At 50.0% G+C, this 14918-nt stretch overlaps 1 protein-coding gene across 1 annotated transcript; it reads left to right on the top strand.

Annotated features, from left to right (window-relative positions):
* The first annotated feature begins 3589 nt into the window (after positions 1-3589).
* On the top strand, positions 3590-4783 carry LOC117869583 (interferon-inducible GTPase 5-like). Its single transcript, XM_034756552.1, has one exon. It carries the CDS (start codon positions 3590-3592, stop codon positions 4781-4783), a length of 1194 nt encoding a protein of 397 aa, XP_034612443.1.
* The last annotated feature ends 10135 nt before the right edge of the window (positions 4784-14918 follow it).

The following is a 14918-nucleotide window of genomic DNA, read 5'->3' as shown; positions in this document are numbered from 1 at the left end:
TTGGAGGGGGGGAGGATACATATATTGTGGCTTCAATCCACAGCAGGCATCCAGGTATGTGTGTATTGAGGGGAGAGGGGCTGTGGAAGGCTGGAGAGGCTCTAGGAGATCCAGAGAGGCAGAGGAGGTATCCTATGTAGGGATGAGTCTGTCCCCTTTATTCTAATAAAGCTCCTTGTTCAGTGCTAATGTAATGCTGATGGGTGCCATCAAACATGGGGCTTCTGGAGCTTAATGCATGAGCCTCTACTGCATGAGTTACGAGCCAACTGCCTGTTAGCTAACGCTATAGAGCGGACTCATTCACTCTTTCTCTCTAAGTTGTCTCTGTGCCCCTAGATGGGACAGAACACCACACCCAGGAGGTGTGGGAGTTACTCTAGCAGAGAGCATCTTCCCCAGACCCCATCCTCATACCTCAGGGAGCAGTGCTGGGATCTGGGAGGTCTGTGTAGAAGGGGCTTCTGTGAATCCCTTTTTAGGTTCCTGACTCTCACCAGGCATTGTATGAGCTTGGGCACATGACTTGGGGGCTCCGAATTCCACAGGATGGTCAGGTATGTGAAAGGGGCTGCAATGCTGATCTCTCTTGTCCATCATGTCCTTTGAGAACCTTCTGTGAAAATAATCCAGATTACATCAAAGAAATACGTGATTCCTTCATCCGTTTCTCCTCCTAACAGAAACAACCAGCAAGATCCCAAATATTAGCAAAACTGCTTGGGCCAAAAGGGGTAGCAAGTGCATACTGGGAATCACCATTAACGGTGGCATTACAAACAACATATTCTTCAGGCAGAGGAACCACCATCAATTCTGATATTTGCTATGGTGGAGTGGTGGCAACTCCACAGCTACGGTTGTGGCAGTTTCCCTTTTCACAGGACGATTAAACTCTGATTTTTAAGAGATCTTGTAAAACTGATAAGATACAGAAACATTAAAATTTACACAGTATTGGAAATGTTTGTGCAGGTTTGGTGCAGAGCGGGTTCATCTACACAGAATGAGAACTCTTTTTATAATGCTGAATGGATTGCCTCAACTTTTTTTGGGGGGGGATTCGTTTTCTAAAAAATATATACAATTTTGGGGTCTAATTTTTTGCTCCATGCATATTCTACATATGCTAATGAGTCCAACAATAATCCAAACTAGGCACTCCTTATACTTCATTATTAATTTAAAAAAATCTTATCACTGAATGATAGCTAAAGCTGGTAGGTTTGTTTTTGTTTTGTTTTGATCAAAAAAATTGGGTTTCTTTCTGTCTTTTAAATCACAGCTAAGACTGCGTTTTGTGAGGTATGATCTGTCTGCAGAGATGGTATTAATGCATCAATGCACATATTGTGATCTAAGCTTATTAGCATGTGATCTTTGCTGAATAAATCACAGATATTATACTTGTTGTTTCCTGTATTTGGGGGTTTTGTGTTCCGTCTGGGAGCAATGTGAACTTCCTGCAACATTTTTTGTCTTGATTAATATTGTGATAATTTGTGATGAAATGGGACTGCTATTCCTTTTAGTCCTTTACTACGTATTGTTGAGGTCCCTACTACATATTTAAAGTTTCAGAGGCTGATCTTTTCCATTGCACCTGGTTTTCCATCTCTCTCAGGAAATTAAATCTATGAAGGGTTTTTCTGTGTAATGCACGATCATCAAATAAAAGCAAAGCGCTCACCTTCTGTATAGGTTTCTGTGGCTTCTTTCAAAGAAATCACTGTGGGGTGGTATTATAATTGCTGGGAAGCACCATTCGGCTGGAGATCTTTGGTAGAACGTTTCCCTACAGCTCAACTGATGTGGAGAGACTAAACCCAGGATTAAGCCAGATCATTGCAGTTGTTTAGCTGTTCATGCTAGGGATAAGCGGCAAGGTATGTATGGGAATGTTTTGAAAATACAGTTATGACACTACACCCCATATTCCTTATAGTGATATTATTATGACATGAATATGGCACAATTATGATGTATTTTATGCAAGATAGATCATGTAAGATTTCATTGGAAAGGTTATGATTTACTGAATAGACTATCCTACTTGTATGCATGTATCATTTTGGTATCTGAAGTTAGGAATATTGTCTATGTATCTAGTACAAATGTGTTTACACCTGGGGAACACCCACTAGGCAAAAGACTGTCAGTCTAGATGGCTGTCTGGGAAAGGCCCATTCAAGTCAATGGACCATTAGGGAGAAAAATTGGTCTTAGGAGAAGTTAGTCTACTACCAGGGAGCGTTCCTGAGGATGCTACAAACAGCCTCCGAGTTTTGGCTGCTATGGCAGTACAGGGGCATGTGACCAGGCCACCTGGTGCTGGACTCCATTTTGGAATACCAGTGTTTTTCCACTGAAAGATGGGGGAACCAAGCTTGGAAACAAAAGGTTCCGGTCATATGCAAAAGCTATTTAATGCAGGGGAGTGACATCCTCATTATTCTTCGCTGACTCCCCACCCAAAAGAGACTCTTGGAATCACCTGAGGAACGAGGACTGAACTGGGATGAAGTGCTTGAGAAGGATTTTTTTTAACCTGTGAAAGGAATACCTCGTGTTTAAGCTGCAAGCAAGTACAGCTGGTCCCTTACGAATGTCAGCAGCTTGCTTAAATCATTGGTTAGGGTGAGAATTTGCTACTTCTATCCAATCTCTTTAGGATATTGAGTTCAGGATGCACTTTTGTTTATTTGCTAGCTTTGATCTGTTTGCTATCCCTTATAATCACTTAAAATCTCTTTTGTAGTTAATAAACTTGTTTTTTTGCTTGATCACGAATCTGTGTGTGGGCATTAAAACTTGGGCAGAAAGCTGTTGCCTGTTCCTCTCCACATTGAGGGAGGGGGTGAATTTCACGAGCTTACACTGTACATTCGCTGTGCAGCGCACGACAGTATAATTTTGGGTTTACACTCCGGGTGGAGAGGGGGTGCTCGTGAGCTGCTGGGCAGTTCCTTAGCTCTAGCCTCCCCATGCAGAGCTGATCACAGCAGCCTGTAAATTCTGCAGCTGGGTGTGTCCCTACCTGTGTGAATACAGGTGAAAGAGCAAGTTTGGAGAGCTTTGCAACTTGTCACAGCAGCACAATGTGAGAGGGAACCCAGGCTGGTGGGACAGGGGGACTTAGTGGTACCCCAGTTCCAGTTGGCACCCTGGGAGGAACTGGTCACAACAATGTACTGAGCAGATGGTTTTGAACTGAATTTTAGCTGTTGATTTCCCCCTTTGATTAATTTAAACATCCCAGAGCATCTGCTATTGCTAAAGGTTGGGTGTTTGCTTATAGGATAATCAGACTGTGTTAAACTTCATTATAATATGGAGATATACCTATCTCCTAGAACTGGAAGGGACCTTGAAAGGTCATCAAGTCCAGTCCCCTGCCTTCACAGCAGGACCAAGTACTGTCCCTCATAACCTCATACAGCTAAAATTGATGTCAAAGTTAACCTTTCTCCCCCCAACCGATTGCAACCTGATTTGATTTATCCTGATTAAAAAATAAATCACTGGAATTTTTCTTTTCCTTTTTCTAAGATCTGTAGCAAGAGCGACTGAGCCACTGCCAAAGGTTGCCATGGCTGGTAGACTCTCCAGAACAGAAATAGAAGAACTACAGGCCGTAGTTGAGACAGGAAACCTCATGGCAGCAGCTGCTAAACTTCAGGAGAAGCTAAAGTCATTAGAAAACACCCCACTGGATATCGCCATCACAGGACCATCAGGTTCAGGGAAATCATCCTTTGTCAATGCCATCCTGGGCCTGCATGATGATGATGAAGGTGCTGCTGAGACTGGAGTAACCCAAAAAACGATGAAGCCAAATGCTTACCCACACCCCAAACTCTCAAGTGTAACAATATGGGACCTGCCAGGAATTGGGACACCGAACTTTCAGCCAGACAAATACCTCAAGCAAGTACATTTCAACAACTATGACTTCTTCATCATCATGGCCTCAGAGCGCTTCACTTCCCACCACACCAACCTCGCCCAGGAGATTCAGAAGATGGGGAAGAGGTTTTACTACGTGCGCTCCAAAGTGGATGCTGACTTGAATGCTGAAAGAAGGAAGAGGCATTTCAGCAAGGAGAAAACCCTGCATAAGATAAGGGAGGACTGCGTAGAGAACCTGAGAGCAGTGGGTGAGGCCTCCCCACAGGTTTTCCTGCTTTGCAACTGGGAACTGGCTGACTACGATTTCCAGCTCCTGCAGGAGACACTGGAGAATGAGCTGGATGCACAGAAGAGACACGTGTTCATCCTGGCCATGCCCAACATCTCGGCAAAGATCCTGGAGAAGAAAAAGGCTGCACTGCAGAAGCATATTTGGGAAGCGGCCATTGTGTCATGTGTTGTCGGTGCTGTTCCTGTTCCAGGCCCCTCTTTCGTCTGTAATGTAGCCCTCTTGGTGTCTCACATGATTCTTTACAGTGTGGCCTTTGGCTTGGATGATGAGTCTCTCACTAGACTGGCTGAGCAGGTTGACAAGCCCGTTGCAGAGCTGAAATCGGCTATCAAACAGTCTCCACTGGCCTCAGAAATAACACACAACTTTGCACTGACTCTGCTTTCCAGATCTGCATGTGGTGCACTGATGGTAGCTGAATTTCTTCTGAAGTTGATCCCTGCCCTTGGCTCACTAGCAGGTGGAGGAATTTCTCTTGTGACCACACGCTACATGCTAAAGAACTTTCTGGATGAGGCTGCAGAAGATGCTCAGAAAGTTCTGGCCAAGGCTCTTGAACCCAAAGCTAAAGAGTTCAAATAACAGCAATAAGACCACCTATGCCTGTGCAAAGAAAATCAGACATGCCCAGCCCAGCCCTGCCAGAATCTCTAGATGTGGGTGAGCCCAAAAAAACCCAACAAAACCAAAACTGCACCCAAAACGGCCAAACAGCACCTACATTTCCACATTTAAAGCCCCCCAAGTGCTTAAGTTTCTGCCAGTGAGCAGGCGCACAGCCACATCAGTCTAGGTACTCATGAACCTGCCTCACGCCGACACCCCAGAGGGTTCCATTCCCTCATCTGTCTGGCCTGCAGGGCCCAATCCAGGAGGTGTTCTCAGGACGCACCCAGGGCCTCCCAGAGGATTCAGGGGGCCTGGGGCAAAGCAATTTGGGGGGTCCCTTCCATAAAAAAAAGTTGCAATACTATAGAATACTATATTCTCATGGGGGCCCCTGCGGCCCCGGGGCAAATTGCCCCACTTGCCCCCCGCCCCCCGTGCCCGGGCGGCCCTGGGAAAAATAAACATTTAAAAACTTTCCGCATCTCGGCACAAACTCAGTTTTGAGAAAACTTCTTTTCAAGTCATCTTTACAAGGTATCACTGGTTCTCAGCATCAGCTAGTGCTAACAGGCACTAATGATCATTAAAAGGGTTGGACAAATATTTTCCATCAAAACTTTTTTTGGATTGAAAACTAGGGGTTTTTAAAAAGCAGAAAAAAATCACGGACAATGTCTGCTTTCCTTCAAAATTTGATGTTGTTGTTTTAATTGAAAAGCTGAAATTAGTCTGCCAAAACCTGAACATGGTTTGGAGTTTCAGAAGCGGGTGGCCAAATATTTGCTGCTTGCTGTGTTTGATTGTTTAAAGAAACAATAAAAAAAATTCTGCTTAAAAAAAAATCCAAAACTTTTGAACCACCTCAGCTTGTGACCAAACACCTGAGCCCATCCAGTCAGAGATTTTTCCAAGTTTCTGATACTCTGTTGGCTTCCTTGACTCATATCTGTCTCCATAATTTTGGATTAATTTACGTAAGAACATAAGACTGGCCATACTGGGTCAGACCAAAGGTCCATCCAGCCCAGTATCCTGTCTACTGACAGTGGCCAATGCCAGATGCCCCAGAGGGAGTGAACCTAACAGGTAATGATCAAGTGATGTCTCTCCTGCCGTCCAACTCCACCCTCTGACAAACAGAGGCTAGGGACACCATTCCTTACCCGTCCTGGCTAATAGCCATTAATGGACTTAACCTCCATGCATTTATCTGTTTCCTAGAGACTGGCTCCTCGGGGTCCCTCACAAACTGGAGATGGTTACTGTGGGCTTGTCTTTAGTATAGCTTATATACATACTCCATGAACTGAGCATTTGAGCTTGTTCCAGAATCTGGGATGAGCCTATGTTGTGAAAACTGAAATGCTCAAAATGGCACTTGCATGTGAATGGACAGAGGGTGCTAAAATTAAATTAACCCAGGGGGTCTCAAACTGGAGATCGGGACCCCTCAGGGGGTCATGAGGTTATTACTGGGGGTCGCAAGCTGTCAGCCTCCACCTCAAACCCTGCTTTGCCTCCAGCATTTATAATAGAGTTAAATAGATAAAAACATGTTTTTAATTTATAAGGGGGGGTCGCACTCAGAGGTTTGCTATGTGAAAGGGGTCACCAGTACAAAAGTTTGTGAACCACTGAATTAACCCCTCTGGAGTCTCGGGGAATGCAGGGGAGGGGGGCGGTCTCCCTTGGTAGGGTTGGGAAGGAGGTAGGTGGTGTAGGATATTGCTCTTCTCATGTGATCCCTCCCCCATGGCTCTCTTGGCTCTATCACTGTTAATCTAAAGTGGCTAATTTGAAATGAAGCTCCCCTCCCCTGACATGAATCTCCCTATGGCACTGAAATGAAATGTAGGCTATAATTTGGCATTTGAGAAGTGAAAGGGCTGGTGGTAGCCCTAAGGGAAAAGATAACAGCTTGGCTCTTTGTGTTAAATAGCTGTCTGCAAGCCTCAAACTGCTGAATGAGCTTTAGGGTAGGGAAGGCTGTGCCTCCCCAAACAGCCTGGCCTTGCCCCCTATCTGACTCCCATCTACTTCCTGCCCCCGACTGCCCCCCTCAGAATCCCCAACCCATCCTGCTCCTTGTTTATTGATTTCATTATTTAGTCTACATATTTATTAAAAATAAATGGATAACCAGACAGTGTTGACATTGTTATTGTTTTCACTTTGCACAACATAGCATGGATCTTAAAATAAATCACATACATTATACACAATGCACTGTCACTTCCTTCCCTCATTCTTTCATATCAAAATCTACTACACTTTATTCTACCTTTATAATAGCCAATTATTGTTATTAATATAATTTATAAAATTAGAGCTTTGCATGGTGTCAAGTATCAGAGGGTAGCCATGTTAGTCTGTATCCACAAAAACAACAAGGAGTCCACCAGCAACTACACCCCACACCACAGAAACACCAACCCAGGAACCAATCCCTGTAGCAAACCTTGTTGCCTACTCTGTCCCCATATCTACCTTGGTGACATCATCAGAGGACCCAACCACATCAGCCACACCATCAAGGGCTGCATAACATCTGCACATCTACTAATGTTATATATGACATCATGTGCAAGCAATGCCCCTCTGCCAGGTACATTGGCCAAACTGGACAGTCCCTACATAAAAGAATAAATGGACACAAATCGGACATCAGGAATGGTAACATACACAAGCCAGTAAGTGAACACTTCAATCTCCCTGGACATTCTATAACAGATTTAAAAGTCACTATTCTTGAACAAAAATACTTCAGAAATAGACTTCAAAGAGAAACAGCAGAACTAAAATTCATTTGCAAATTTAACACCATTAATCTGGGCTTGAATAGGGACTGGGAGTGACTGGCTCATTACAGAAGCAGCTTTGCCTCTCCCGGAATTGACATCTCCTCATCTATTGGGAGTGGACTACATCCACCCTGATTGAATTGGCCCTGTCAACACTGGTTCTCCACTTGCGAAGTAACTCCCTGCTCTCCATGGGTCAGTATATAATGCCTGCATCTGTAATTTTCACTCCATGCATCTGAAGAAGTGAGGTTTTTTTAGCCACAAAAGTTTATGCCTAAATAAATCTGTTAGTGTTTAAGGTGCCACCGGACTCCTTGTTGTTTTTATAAAATTAGAATGGTGGATACTCCGTCATACTGGGGGATTTGGATAGGTGGGGAGGGGAAGCAGACTCGGTTCAGTCAGTGGGGGTTCGGGTTTGGCTGGGGAGTGCAAGGGGAGCAGATCGGGTTTGGTTAGTGACAGTGACAGGTCTAGTTTGGACAGGAGGAGAAGGAAGCAGACTGGATTTGGGTGTGGAGGGGGAGAGGGTACAATCTGGGTTTGGCCGGGGGGGTGGTGGGCAGGGTAGGATTTAAAGAGCCGCAAGGTGAAATGGGCGCTCTCCTCTCCAGTCCCTGGCATGCAGCAGCGGGCCAAGTGCAACTGCAACAGGGCAATGGGAGTGTGTCACCTGATTTGCCTTCACAAGTCCGTCCTGTGCCCGGGCTGGGGAGTTGAATGCTGGTCTCTCGCTCTGGTATAGGGTGACCAGATCACACAGGTGAAATATCAGGATGCGGGAGGGCAGAGCAAAAAAAAAGCCGGCAGTGGAGCAAACAAAAAATACGGCCACTGGAGCTCCGCCCCCCCCCCCAGCTTGCCTCTGCTCCATCTCCACCTCCCTCCAATGGAAAGAAAATGGCCGCCGGAGCTCCATGCCCCGCCCCCCACCGCACCAGCTTGCCTCCGCTCCCGACTGATGGTAGGTCGGGATGCGGGACAAATAAGCAAATATCGGGACAGTCCCGATAAAATAGGGCCGTCTGGTCACCCTACTCTGGTAGGGGGGCGTGGGGCAGGCAGGACTGTGAGGCAGAGAGTGCGGGGCCCTCACACCAAAGCAGGGTCAGGAGGGTAGAAAGCTGGGGCACAGGGAGGTGGGTTAAAGCGGCTTAGCCACCCCTCCATGCGAGAGAGCCCACACAGCTGCCAGCCGCGGCCTCCCTCCCTTCTCTCCCCAGGGAGCAGCAGAGCCTAGTGGTTGCACCGGCCCTGTTTCTTTGTCACTTAAGAGATTAATTGAAACAATTCTTTTGATATTAAGCATATTTTGAGACTTTTAGTGTGTTATACCTTATTTCAGACTTTATTAATGATTTTTACTTTAATACAGGCTTATTCAAAGTGTTATACAGAAACTTAAATGGAGAGGGGGAAGAAGGAACAGGTCACCCTTTTAGGGTCTGGAAGGTGTTGAGACATAATGAGGCCTTAGTTTATTTCTTCCCTTACAAACAGTATAATTTCCTCTTGAAGGCAATAAGATAACATTCATAAAAAGATCTGTTAGCTCAGGTTGCAGGCAAAGGATAATAAAAACTTTTAAAGATTAAATTAAATTAAATCTCCACATTAAATTCAAGGTAACATGGCCAAAAACTGGGGTCCGAAGCTGAACGCTCGCAGAGTGTCCAGGAGATGGCATTTGACAGGGTGGACCATGGGTATCACCGCAGCGAGATGGCTTTCACTATGACATGGTAGTCTGTGCTGAGGAGCAAGATCGGACACCAGTTCTGAAGGCTGTGGAGGTCCACTTTCTTCAGAAGCAAGGCGAGCAGAGCTTGCCTGCATGACAGAAGGAGGATCCCATTCCCCAAGGGCTCGGCCCAGATGGCGACATGGTCTGGGCTGAGGATGTCCCAGAATGTGCGGTAGAACTCCATGGTCAGCCCGTCCATTCCCAGAATTTATTAGTGGGCATTCAATGGAGGGCTTCCAAGAGCTCAGCCAGAGTGAGAGGCAGCTCCAGCCAGTCCCAGTCACCTGCGCTGATGGCCGGGAGTCTGTCCCAGAGCTTCAGTGTCCATCATATCCAGGGAGAAGAGGCTGGCATAGAGGGGGTGAGGGGGGTGCCATCCTCTGCCAAAAGGTAGGTGACATGCTTCTTAGCCTCCCTCTTTTGTTTTCCCAGGGCATAGAAGAAGCAGGAACCACAATCCATCTCCCCTCAAGGGCTCAGAGCTCCTCCCGCTACTCCTGGTATGCTCCAAAGAGGGATAGATCCTCTGGGCTGGCAGCAAGATGCGTCTCCATCTTCAAGACCTCTTGTTCCAACCACTCTAAGGGCAGGTCTTCACTACGGTGGGGGGGGGGGTCGATTTAAGATACGCAAATTCAGCTACGCGAATAGCGTAGCTGAATTCGACGTATCGCAGCCGACTTACCCCGCTGTAGGGACGGCGGCAAAATCGACCTCTGCAGCTTCCCGTCGATGGCGCTTACTCCCACCTCCGCTGGTGGAGTAAGAGCGTCGATTCAGGGATAAATCAATCCCCAAGAGGTCGATTTCTACCCGCTGATTCAGGCGGGTAGTGTAGACCTAGCCTAAGCGAGAGAGGCCATCATGGCCACCAGGTGGTGGTCCGAGAATGGGGCAGGCCAAATGCTGGAGGAGTAGGCCCACGAGAGATGATGATGAGAAAAGTGGAGTGGCGACCGATCTACCTCCACCTGGACATAAGTAAAGGTAGACTCATCATCTGGGTGGTGATCTTAGACTTTATTCCCTGGTGGACGTCTGGCAAAGCAAGGGAGCCTGGCTTTAATCCCTCCTTCCCAAAGAGAAGGCAAGTAGCCTGCCATCACTGTGAAGTTCCTGGCCATATAAAACCAAATTGCCCAAAACGTATGGTAAGCCCACGATCTACACCCACACCGCCAATGTGAGTGCCACTAGTGTGGCCACAAAGGGAGCAGTGGAGGAGGTGACATTGGCTGAATTCTCAGTACCTGTGCCTGTGGCTAAGGTCCATCAGTGGTGTAAAAACCATTCTGAATCCTTCCGTCACCAGCACAAACAACACGTAGAAGACTATGACCCTGCACTCACAGAGGCAAAACAAGACTTTTGCTCCTCCGCAATCAACAGAGCAGAATTACAGCCAGCAGAGATAACTGGCTCACCAAGCCAGCCCACTCAGCCAGGACACAAGACCCAAACATGGAGCCTGTGAAGAACTGCCTGCGTACTTCACTGATAAGAGCAACAGAACATGCATGGAGCTAAGTAGAAAGAAATGTCCCCCCCTGACCAGACTGTATTATCTACCCCACCATCCCTGACTGAGCTGGACCCCATCATGTGCCAGAGCTCCAGAAACTCTGAAAAAATATTAGAGCCACAACCCATGAAATGGATCCATGCCCCTTCTGGCTGGTGCAAGTCCATTATGCCCACTACTAATATGAATAGATAATGTCTCCTTCAGAGTAGCACACCTACAAACCCTTTGGGAAATGCCACAAATCATCCAGTCCTCAGGAAGCCAACACATGAACCAGAAGATCTTTTCAACCACTGTCCCAACCAGGGGCGCTGGAACAATTTTTATAGTGGGGTTGCTGAGAGCCAGTGAACTAAACTGTAAACCCTGTAAATAATGGAAACCACGTCAAGCCAGTGGGCATGGATCAGCCTCTGCACCCCTAGTTCCAGGACCTATGGTCCCGTCTCCAACCTCCCATTCCTTGGCAAAATAAGTGAGAAAGCAGGAACTATCAAGCTCCAACAATGTCATTGTAGCAGGGTGGTCACCCACGCCGGCCTGAAGGGCTTGAAATCAGCCCTAGGAGAGGGCTGTGGCTGGGGGCAAGTAGCTCCCATGCTGATTAGGGGAAGCAGGCACAGCTGAGGCCATGCCCCAATCAGGGCCCAGCTGGCCCTTATAAGAGGGCAGTGGGCCAGGAGCACGGAGAGTCTCTAGCCTTTGAGATGGAGGGACCTGGCTGCTGGGAGCATATAAAGGGACGTGAGCTGGAGCAGGGCTGGAGGAAGACCAGAGGAGCTGGGGAGCTCTGGCCTGGAAACCCCCCAGGCTGCGGCCTAGTCCAAGGCCAACGAGCTACTAGGGTTGCAGGGGGCAGCCCAAGGGTAGATGGAGGCAGCAGGTCCAAACCCCCCTTGCCTGTGATGAGTGGCTGATACTGCAGTCTGACCCAGGGAGCGGGAGCTAGATGGTGACTGGGCAGTAGCCATATACTGAGGTGAGGTGGGGATAGGGGGTTGGGAGTTCTCCGTGGAGGGGAGATGCAGTGAGATTGTGGGGTACTGCCAAGGGGCAGCACCCCAGCGGAAAGTGGCACCGGGGTCTGGGAGGGACACGGGGGCCCAGTGGTAATGAGACAGAGGGCACTCTGGAGGCTGGAAGCTAATTCCCTGAAAGACCAGCAGGAGGCGCCACAGTGGTGAGTCATTGCCCTGCTATGGTCATTGGCAGTGAAGGGAGCTCCCTGGTGGTATAATGCAGGCCTGGAGCCAGTAAACAGAAATGGGGAGGCTTTGGGGAAACATTAAACAATGTGAGGCGGGGAGGGTTGGAGCCCTGTGAAATGTACCTTCTCTACTCAAACAATTGCTGCCTCTGCACACTCCCCACTATTGCCAGTTGGTGTGTGTGTGTTCTCTCCATATGCTGTCCCAGACCTGCGCAGATTGTTGGTTGGTTGATTGGTTGAGCAGACCTCGATAGTACTACTCAGAAAGAGAGACCACAGGCATGGTTCACTGACAAAGGCACTTGGCCTGGTTTATTGTGCTGAAGGCACAGTCCTAGCACCCTGGCACCATGATTACAGGTACAGTAATGGATGAATGCCCAGTGGCAAGGAGTGGCTCAGTCAGCAGAGGGAGTCTTTGTTGTCCCCTTGGCCACACAAAGGGTTAAGGCAAGGTACCCTGTAGTGGGGCAGCTGCCCCACTCCCTGAATTTGGGCTGCAGCAGGCCAGTGGGCCTGCACAGACAGGGAGCCAATCAGGGAAGGCCTTATAGGGAGCCAATCAGGGCCCAGATTGGAGGCAGCCAATCAGGGCCAGGCTCAGCCCTATAAGAAGGCTGCTCAGGACAGGAGCAGGGGTTCTGTCCCAGGCCTTCGACAGGGGAAGGTCTGTCTCCAGGCTTAGAGACTACCACCTGGGACAGCGCAGTGCCAGGCAGGCCCGGGGGAGCAGAGGGTAACTCCAGCCCGGAGTCTGGCAGGCTGCAGGCCCTGAAGGGAAGGGCCAAGCCGGTGTGAGGGGACGAAGGGGAAGCGGCCCAGGGACGTGGACAGACAGAGGGAGAGAAGGAGGGCAGGACGGCTGCCAATAGAGGGTCCCTGGGTTGGGACCCAGAGTAGTGGGTGGGCCTAGGTCCCCCCGCTTTCCCCCTTGCCTTGCACCTGGCCGACGGAGCGGCCATCTAGAGCTGCACCAACCCCCTGCCAAGAGGGGAGTGACTTTGAGGGTGCAGTTGGCCACATCTTCCAGGACGCAGAGAGGCAGCTAATAGACGACACTCCCCCCCCCGGAAGGGGGTGAGGATGGACTAAAGGGCACTGCCGGAGGGCAGTGGCTCGAAGAGGATGCCGAGAGCTTGGGAGCAACGCGGGTCCGGACATGCCAATCGAGGGCGAGACGATGGATGGGACACCACCAATAAATCTCCGGGCATGGACGGGCTGACCGTGGAGTTCTACCGCGTGTTTTGGGACGTCCTCGGCCCGGACCTTGTCACCATCTGGGCCGAGTCCTTGCAGGGCGGGGTCCTCCCTCTTTCGTGCAGGCGAGCCGTGCTCACCTTATTGCCGAAGAAGGGGGACCTCCGCGATTTACGGAATTGGCGTCCCATCTCGCTCCTCAGCACGGACTATAAAATCGTAGTGAAGGCCATCTCGCTGTGGCTAGGGTCCGTGCTGGCAGACGTGAATCACCCAGACCAGACCTACACCGTCCCGGGCCGCACCATCTTCGACAACTTGTATCTGGTCCGGGACCTCTTGGAACTCGGGTGTAGGGATGGTCTGTCGTTCGCCCTCCTGTCCCTGGATCAGGAGAAGGCGTTTGACAGGGTGGACCACGGGTATCTCCTGGGCACTCTGCGAGCGTTTGGCTTCGGGCCCCAGTTTGTGGGTTTTCTCCAGGTGCTGTACGCCTCCGCAGAGTGTTTGGTCAGGCTCAACTGAACCCTGACCGAGCCGGTCAGCTTCGGGCGGGGAGTGCGGCAGGGGTGCCCCCTCTCGGGCCAGCTGTATGCTCTGGCGATCGAGCCCTTCGTCTGTCTTCTCCATAGGAGGTTGGCAGGGTTGGTGCTGTGGGAGCCGGAGCTGCGGCTGGTCCTGTCGGCGTATGCCGACGACGTGCTCCTCATGGTCCAGGACCCGGACGACTTGGTGCGGGTGGAGGCTTGCCAGGCCATCTATTCGGCGGCCTCCTCCGCCCGGGTCAACTGGGTCAAGAGCTCTGGCCTGGTGGTAGGGGACGGGTGGCAGGCGGGCTCCCTCCCACCCACGCTTCAGACCATCAGGTGGAGCGTGGGTCGCTGCTCTATCTCGGCGTTTACCTTTCTGCCACGCATCCGTCTCCGCCAGAGAACTGGCTAGGCTTAGAGGGCAGAGTGTCGGAGTGGCTCTGGAAATGGACAAGACTGCTCCAGTGTCTCTCCCTTCGAGGGAGAGCACTGGTGCTCAATCAACTAGTCCAGTCCATGCTCTGGTACCGGCTCAACACCCTGGTCCCGGCCCCGGCTTCCTGACCACCCTCCGGACGTTGATTCTGGAGTTCTTTTGGTCAGGACTGCACTGGGTCTCTGCGGGGGTTCTCCATCTACCCCTGGAGGAGGGAGGGCAGGGCCTGAAGTGTCTGCATGCTCAGGTCCACGTCTTCCGCCTCCAGGCCCTGCAGAGGCTCCTTTATGGTGCAGGTAGTCCGGCATGGAGCGTATTGGCGCACGCCTTCCTGCGCCGCTTCCGAGGGCTCCGATATGACCGGCAGCTCCTTTGTCTCCATTCGAGAGGTCTTCTGTGAGGCCTCTCCGAGCTGCAGGTCTTCTACCAGGACCTCCTCCGGACCTGGAAACTGTTTTCAGTGACCAGGTCCGTGGCGGCCACCGTGGGGGCAGATCTGCTCACGGAGCCCCTGCTACACAACCCCCAGCTTCGTGTGCAGGTGGTGGAGTCCCCCATGGTGCGCCAGAGGTTGGTCCTAGCAGAAGTCACCAAAGTCAGAGACCTCCTGGACTACGACCGGGGAGATTGGCTGGATCCCCTGATGCTCGCTCAGCGCA

The sequence above is a fragment of the Trachemys scripta genome, chromosome 24 (assembly GCF_013100865.1).
Source record: "Trachemys scripta elegans isolate TJP31775 chromosome 24, CAS_Tse_1.0, whole genome shotgun sequence".
Lineage (NCBI taxonomy): Eukaryota > Metazoa > Chordata > Testudines > Emydidae > Trachemys > Trachemys scripta.
Note: the sequence above shows the minus strand (reverse complement) of the source record. Positions and strands in the feature narration are given on the sequence as shown.

What these genes read in the sequence shown, in the direction of transcription:
- LOC117869583 (XM_034756552.1), top strand. Translation starts at nt 3,590, where the DNA reads ATGGCTGGTAGACTCTCCAGAACAGAAATAGAAGAACTACAGGCCGTA.